This window comes from Toxorhynchites rutilus, chromosome 2, assembly GCF_029784135.1.
Source record: "Toxorhynchites rutilus septentrionalis strain SRP chromosome 2, ASM2978413v1, whole genome shotgun sequence".
Lineage (NCBI taxonomy): Eukaryota > Metazoa > Arthropoda > Insecta > Diptera > Culicidae > Toxorhynchites > Toxorhynchites rutilus.
In genome coordinates this window covers 126,182,378-126,191,183 of record NC_073745.1, presented here as the reverse complement: position 1 = coordinate 126,191,183, position 8,806 = coordinate 126,182,378, and the positions used below count along the sequence as shown (strand labels likewise).

At 39.9% G+C, this 8,806-nt stretch overlaps 1 protein-coding gene across 3 annotated transcripts in view; it reads left to right on the top strand.

Annotated features, from left to right (window-relative positions):
• Nucleotides 1-1,253: 1,253 nt before the first annotated feature.
• LOC129769839 (uncharacterized) overlaps nt 1,254-8,806 on the top strand; it is a 48,958-nt gene continuing 41,405 nt past the window's right edge. For 2 of the 3 annotated variants that reach the window (XM_055772333.1, XM_055772331.1), the window contains exons 1-2: nt 1,254-3,648; nt 3,723-3,988. In XM_055772333.1, the coding sequence (XP_055628308.1) occupies nt 2,415-3,648; nt 3,723-3,988 (1,500 nt within the window). In that variant the 5' untranslated portion in view covers nt 1,254-2,414. The remainder of the gene's footprint in view (nt 3,649-3,722; nt 3,989-8,806) is intronic. The other variant, XM_055772332.1, reaches the window with a different exon arrangement.

The window sequence follows — 8,806 nt, the reverse complement described above, 5'->3', positions numbered from 1 at the left end:
GTTAGTTGAATGTCTGCCATTTTACAATATGGATCGTTTTAGCATCGCACAACGTGTTAATTTTGTTAAATTATACTATAAAAATGATGAAAAACCGGCAAATGTTTTTCGAGCATTACGGACGGATTTTGGTCGTCATGACGGCCTACAAAGCACACAATCGCTAATGTAGTGCGTAAATTCGAACAAACTGGATCCGTAGCGGATATTGTGAAACCTGTGCATCATCGTAATGTGCGTTCGGCCGAAAATATTGCTGCTGTTGCTGCCAGTGTGGAGGATGACCCGAATGTTTCGATTCCACGGCGTGCTGAGCAATTGGGCTTGTCAAACACATCATTGTGGCGAATTTTGCATTTGGACTTGCACCTACATCCATATAAAGTCCAACTGGTACAAAAATTAGAGCGTGGTGACCATGGAATGCGTCGGGCATACGTCGATTGGGTGAACGAACAACAGCAGCAAAATGCTGAATTTTCGCATCAAATTTTCTTCAGCGATGAGGCACATTTCGAGCTCGGTGGCTATGTGAACACCCAAAATTTCCGTATATAGGGCTCAGAAAATCCATACGTGATTGTTGAGAGGCCATTGCATCTGCCAAAAGTCACTGTTTGGTGCGCATTATGGTCTGGTGGAGTCATGGGGCCGTATTTCTTTGAAAATGAGGACGGCGAGACGATAACTGTGAATGGTGAGCGCTATGGCCGCATGTTAGCCGATTTTTGTTTTGCCACAAATTGAAGATATGGATACGGATGACATGTGGTTTCAGCAGGACGGCGCCACGTGCCACACAACACGTCCGAACATGGCCATATTGCGAACGAAATTTGAGGGACGCATAATTTCGCGTTTTGGTGATGCCAATTTGCCGTCCAGATCATGCGATTTGAACCCGCTAGACTTTTTTTTGTGGGGTTATACGGAAGACCGTGTCTATGCCAACTCTCCGCAGACTCTTGAACATTTGAAAGACAACATTCGTGAAGTTATGACCGAGATACCGCCCCATATGTGCCGAAAAGTCATCGAAAATACCCTGTTCCGGATCAAGGTGTGCGAGGAAGCCCTAGGTGGACATTTGAATGATGTTGTATTTCACACATAATGGCATAAACCAAACTTTAATTTGAAATAAAAGTTTCATTGAAATTCGAATTCTAAGTGTGTTTTATTTCAATTTACTTTCGGAATTTAAAGTTGGAAAACCCTGTACAATGTTATATTAACAATATGTTTGTCTTCTAAGTGCGTTTTGTAATACTCTCTACTGTTTCGACTGTAATTCCTTCGGACTATACGGATGATCAAACATTGTTGAGATTAGTTACGATTTGAGTTTTCCCCGAAAATATCCGGCTTGATGTGGAAACATCAATTTCCAAACGCTGAACATATATTTTTGCTAAATGTTTTTGCAAATACAAATTAGCGATCTCGCAGAACCATCCATTAATTGATAACTACAAAAAAAGTGGATCATTTCCAGATACTATCCCTAATAACAAAAATAAGCTCATGCTTTCATATATATCCATTATATTCTACCAACATTCATTCAACCAGATAAAAACCCGAAACCATATACGACAGTAATAAATCAATAATACGAGTAATTTCCATTTCGTCCATGACAATCGTACAGCTCGAACGAAACCGAAAGCTGTCATCAATTAGGCCTGAAAGCACCACGTACTATTTTGCTTCGCAGTTCCCAAACATGTACAATGTGTCATCATTGTGTCCGCGGCTACGAGACGCACTTTCAGCCGGACCACGACGATATTCGCGCGAACAGGTCACGACTTTTGCGGCGTTCTTCTGCCGGACGGTAGGTGTCAAACGGGTCCACGGCGGATCACAGCAAGTTTCTCCCTATACTTGGCAATTGTGTTTTATTTTTGGTGTGATTTCTACGAAGGCCGGTCAGATCGGAATCGTGAAACAGGCGCCGCGTGCAGTTTTGTTGTTTTTATGGAGAAAGCCAAAATCGAGTTCTTCCAGCAGGACGGAAGAAGCGGCCATCAATAGGGGGCAACTGGTACAATCTGCCAATCACGAGCGACATTGTTGCGGAAGGTGAGAAATGTGACTTAATTTGCTTGCCAGTCAACAACTCGGGAGTTCTGCGTGCACGAGCGTCGGTTCGTCGCTGGACGTGGCCGAAGTCTTTCAAAATAGTACCTCCCCAGAGGCTTCATTGTGGGGTAATAATATTAAATTGTTTCGAAATTGTCACTGCGTGATCGTTGCGGTTGGTAATATGCAGATTTTCAATAAATTTGATCGGGGAAGTGCTTCTCATTCCATATTGGCTTATAAAAGTGAGACCATTTGATGGTGACCTTTCAGTACTGTTAACGGTTTCCTTCGAGCATGAGCAAAGTACGAGCTATTTATTTACTAAAATGATTGGAATTTTATTGTACCTCTTTTGCATTTTAACCAATTTATCGCGCGCTGATTTTTTCGCCGGAAAAAGTATAACGAGAGCATTAGTTCCGCCAAGAAGAGATAACGAGTATCGAAACATGCTTTCAACATCCACTGCTCTGCCTCAAGTGATAATCAATAGAAGAACAACCACGCTAGTCCCACAACGTGATTCCCAGGGGTATTTTTACGAACCTCAAACTACAACTTCCACTACCACGGAAGCTCCGCAACGTGATTCACCAGGATATTTCTATGACCCCCCAAACAACGGATACATTCCCCCGGATACATCATTCGCAGACGAACCATTGCCACCTTCCTTCGCCGATGAATATCCGTCGGTAGACAACCAATATTTGCCGCCGAATGAAGATAATCCATTGCAAGATGATCCCATTCTTGGTGACCCTCCTGCTAACGATTATCTCCCGCCACCTCAGCAACAACAACCGCAACGCGATGAAATTTTGCTTGTTACTCCGGATTCGGGATACCAGTATAACCCACCAACTTCGGCGACACCTCCTCTCGCGGACGAAGGCTTCTTGAATCCTAATGATGATAACGGATATAATTATGACCCTCCTGTGAACGGTTACCTTCCACCGGTTGGAAGAGCACTACGTGATGAAGTTCCAAATAGTGCGCGTTTCCCCATTAGACTGCAGCTGAATGAATTAACTTGCCTTCAGAACGATGGCGGTTTCTTCAGATCGACATTAACTGTCCAAAGTGCCATTGATAGTGCTCCGCTCGTTGATGTTGATAGTGCCGATGATATTAGTGGTTGTGATGTGCGTGTGCAACAGACCAGGCTCTTAGTGAACGTTGGTTTTAGTGATTTTACGAGATGTGGCGTTCAACAGTGTGGAAGTAATGCCCGAGAGCTCTGTCTGCGGTTGCGATTCCCGCGAATATCTGGTATGCGAACGGCTTCTGATGCAATTCTTACCCTGCAATGCAAAATACAGCAACGGATTGTTGCGAAAACTCACGCAGTTCGACTGGGTGTTAGTGATGATGTACAGGGGAGGAGTGCTTCAGGAACGTTTGCATATGGTGGGTCGCAGAGACCATTTCGTTCGCAACTGGGACTTTTTCGTCGGAAGGCCGATGGTGGTGCGTTTACTCGATCTCTTGAACCCGGAGGTGCAGTAATGTTGGGAGAGGAAGTGATCCTACGAACACAGGTGCGGAGTGGAGACGGTGAGTTAGCCGAAACATTTTTGGAGGAATTCCTTTCGGATTCAGATCATGTTCTACAGACTTTCCCATTTCAGGCTGGAATTTCACCAGGTTATCAGACGTGATAATGCAACGATTGTCGCCGACAGGAAGTGTCCTAAACTCGGCCATTCTTATTGCGACCAATGGTTGCTTGAACCCAGCAATGAAGACGATTTGCCCTGGGAATCCGGTGCTAGAGTCACCACTTAGTTACCGGTTATCGTTCCGGGCGGCGATGTTCCAGGGAATGCATAGCGGAGATGAAATGGTGATGCGAGTGCGCATTGTAGGCTGCGTTGATCGCCGCGAATGTACTGTGGTAAGTAGAGGATTTTGTGTTATTTTCAATATTTTCTATAGTACGGAGTATTGCTTTTCGTTTAACCTTTAACCTCTTGTCAACCTTATATTGTAATTATCACATAAGAATCATTTAATTCACACAAGGTCTGACGATAAAGCACATAGTCGACAGTAATAGCGTTATGGCTTTACCTATGGCAACTTTTGGGTTTGGGCGTCGTAAACAAATTTCGTAACGCTAAAAATCCGGATTTTGGTACCCACACCACAACACCCTCCCACCCCCTTATTGTAAGCATTTCTTTATCGCTTGAATCAATAAAAAAATGATATTTTTTGAACATTTTTATTCTTCAAACGGCTGCCATTTTGTCACAAAACAGATTTTAGACTTGTCCGAGGTTCATGCGATAGCTGCATCTTTACTGTAACACAATCTGTTCGATTTTTTTGTTTCCAATAACCAGAAAAGCTGGAATCATGTACGTCATGGCACAACTTTTTTTGAACCCCATTACTTCATCAGCTTGTAAATATTCTAGTTATGAACATTGTTTTCCCGTTCAATTTTTGTTTTATTGCTAAAAGATGGATAAACAAATAATGGTATAATGGACACTAAAATTATTCTTTGTTTTATTTTTACGGATCTTGAAAAAACCTCTAACATTCGTGTCTCTAGAATACCCTTTTAACATGCTCTTCTGTTGTCTAGAATAACACTAAAACACCGAAATAGCGGAAATCAGCGATCCCTAGAACCTCTCTATGCTAAGTTTGATTTCATTTGTTTGATTAGTTCTCGAGTTGTTCAGCACACTCACCCCCATCCTCTTTAGAAAGAAGAAACGAATGTCAAACCACCATAAAACATTTATTGCTACCTAAAACCTACATGTGCCAAATTTGGTTCCATTTGCTTGATTAGTTCTCGAGTTATGCAGAAATTTGTTTTTCCTTTGTATGGCAGCTCCCCCTCAGAGAGGGGGGAGGATTGTCTATTAACCATAGAAACGTTTCGTGTACCCTTAAAACCTTCGCATGCCAAATTTGGCTCCATTTGCTTGATTAGTTTTCGAGTTATGCCGAAATTTGTGTTTCATTTGTATGGTAACGGTTTGCTGGCGAGAACGTATGGATGGGAACTCGTCGACCAGCACCGCTCCATTAATCGCCGGCGAGGATAAGCTTCCCCCTCTGATGAGTTAGGCTCAGGTTGCTCTGTTTAAGGAAAGCGGATGTACAGTCCGTATTTTTGATGATGATGATGGGAACATTGGGCAAATCCAGCTCCAACTTAAAAAGTCTTAGATCCCGCCCAGGCAATTTTTTAACTCAAAACCTCTCAAAGGCTATGGGATTGACACCACCATGCTGGGTTTGATCGAGTCTGTGATCGGCAGGTTAGGGTTAGGGGTTAAAAAGGCCTGTTTTTAAAAATTTTGTAGATTAACGCAGTGTTATTATCCTGCTGTCATCAGAAATCAATGTTTTTAAGTTAAATGTTTTTCACCACTAGTTCGCATTTTCGACTGGGTTAATTGCTTTTTTCCGGATCTCGGCATACTCAGAACATTCGAACGTGCCTTATTTGCCCTTGTGTATAACTCCAAAACTTGCGTGGATGAGGTCAACGATTTCGATCAAATTGCAGGCATTTTTTGTGGATATAGCAGCGCTCGCCACAGTTTTCTACACCATGCTCGACCTCGAAACGCTTCGCGAACTGACCGACTTCCCAAAGTACCAGCTTTTAGCGATCCAACTGATGCGAACGCTCCCGAACGGCCTTAAGGTATGTTTAGTGCCTCTCTAAAAGGACTAGAGTTGATCTCGATACACCCGGAATGGATCATTTCACATAATTTTGTGTATCTGGTTCGGTTTGAGTTCATTTTTCTTCTGTTCCTCCAATAGGTTTTCGACATCCATAAAGTCCATGCAGTACCACCTTGAATGGTTTATCAACCTCTATGTGGTGGCTGTGATATTCATAGTCCTGCGGTTTCAGGACAACATTATAATGGATCCTAAATGGAATCATCAACTTGTACACCTCCATGCATGGTTTCCAATAACATTTTTCAGTAAACTGGAAGAGTCCTTGAAAAAGTGGGAGAAAACTGGATCCTGTAAAGGCCATTTTATTGCGAGTAGAACGGCTTTCATTCATCTAGATTCATTTTTTATCCAATCCTATGCTTGAGAAATTGAATTTCCTTCGAAGTGTCATGTAGTATTTATATGTACTTCATAAAATGGTAAAAAAAACCATTAATTAATCATACCATTCCAACAGATCACAGATCAGATAGGTATTGGGATAGAAGGTGGAGGGAGGGACAATATTTATACATTATGAATTTATTTTAACTGAAGCACACATATAAAAATAACTAATCCACATTTCATAATCAATATAAACAAATCATTAAAATCGCCTTATGTTAGCCATTTTAATCTACATTCAACAACGCACAAAAACACACAAGTGCTCTCCACCAGACGGTATGAAAACCGACGCTCCGTATGATTTCATCGAGTTCCACCTTGAATTTGAAGATAGGAACATAGGAACAAAACCTAAATAGGAACAAAATAAAAAACGCACCTCGCTTTATATCATAACACGACACAATATCAATCCTCTAAAGTTATGTTGATCACTCGCTGGCAAGAGCAAGTTTGGTTAATATAAATTGCAAATATTGTGCTTTTACAATCTAGGGTAAGTGACCCAATTATGGAGGAGATATGTCACCAACTTGCAGAAATTTGCGAATAAATACTCTATTTTAATTTAAAAGTATACAAAAGTATATTTTTTCTATTAGTCTGAACTCTGTTCTTGAAGATTCTCACTGATATTTTGATGATTAGAATTGTATAAAAAACATGTTTGAAAATTCCGCTTCCATGTACCCATTATGGTAATAGTGTTCCTTGAGTTTCGTAATAAGTTTACCTATTATGGTAATAGTCGGTGTCACATGGAAAAATCTTATTCCTAGTATGTAATACTATGTCGTTGATTTTACACTCGACAAAAATTATGGGAACGGAGCGCGAAGTCGAAGTTTTTAAGTGATTCTAGAAACGCTGTAACTTTGGGAAAAACCAACACATGAAGATGGGATATACATCATTTTAAGCTTCAAGTTTTGAAGTGTGATACTTGAATGCTTCTTTCTTTTTGTGTGTAGGTGTAGTGGATAACAATACTGGAAAAAAATCGGTTTTTTCTGTTTTTTTTTAAATTATGTAGATTAATGCAGTGTTTTATTAACCAAGTCAATAGACAAATTAACCTTATTCATTCAAGCATTCATTTGATTCCAAGAACTCCTGTAGGTTGTTTTACTACAGAGAAAAGTTTTGTTAGAATGAAAAATTTCCCTTTTTCTAATGAATACTTTTTCAATAATACGATTATTCCCAAATCAGAATGCAGTTTTGAAAATTCAACAAATTCTGTACAAAGCTTATTATTATTACAATATTACGATATTACGATAACCATGGTTTTCCAGACATATTTTATGCCACATAATTTCAATATGCAAGGGACATCAACCAATTATTTGTATTCAAAATTAGAAAAAAAAACTAAGAACTTCCGGGATGATAATCTGAGAGAGAGAGTGCACTTAATTAATTACAAGTCAAAAAAGAATTAACAAGCATTACAAGTTCTGGTTATGATTTATCTTCTGTTAATGAAAAATTAGTGTTTTTTTTTAAATATCCGGTATCCGACCGGATACCAAATATTGATCGTATAGGCAGGATACCGAATATCCGTTTCATCTCTAGATTAGACTGTTGTTATGTGCTTCCCGGTTGTAAAAAAACTGCCGGCTCCTCGTTGCCTAGCCTTTCTGCTAGCTGACAAGAGAATCACAAAGGCGTGAGGGTTGTGATGCAATTTTCGCTTCTCTTCAGGAACTGAAAGGATATTGACACATTCACCTAAGATTTAATTTTCAACAGAGTGGATTAAACAAATATGCTTTTGTCGGACACGCATAGTGCTATTTCACAACACTACTGAGCGTTTAGAAGCGCCCTATAATATGCAATTGCACAGCGTGAAAACGTAAGGTACAACCATAATAGCATAACAACCATAACATAGCAACGTACAACCATAATAGGAACATATTGCAACTCTGCTTTTCAGCATTGCAGTGATTTCCTACAACCATAATCGGAACAGGCATCTTTCGATATTGCGATAATTAGCACATAGATGTGAAATTGTACCAATTATGGTAATACAAAAATACATGTTTATAAATTGGTCGAATCACAACATCAAGAAGGTTGTAATGTATGCTTCAACACTGTGTTTGCATTCACAGGATAAAAATCTCATTATTTTGATCGCATATTCCTTTGTAAAATGCTAAGAAGCAAGCATCAATGGGACACACTATTTTCAAACTAAATTTTTCAACGAAAGAACAATGTTTCGCATGGAATCAGGTACCAGAATCGACAAAGAAGAGATTTCTGATGTTTAAAAATCGTATTGGAGGCTTTAAAAATAGGATATGCTTCCTAAACTAACGAAAAACTCACTCGTATTACCATAATTGGTACTATTGCGATGATAGGTACTTCTACCCTAATCGTGTGTGCAAGTTACCATCGGACGGAGCTTAAATTACAATATATCCTCTCTTCACATGTGGCGGCATTTCAAGTGACTGATTCGCAGTTGTTTCTTACGGTATGCGTAGATAAGCACTCAAATAAGCAGAACAAATGAATGGGAAAATGAAAATTCTTCTAATTTTCATCAATTTAAACTAAACTTAAGACTGTTGAAGAA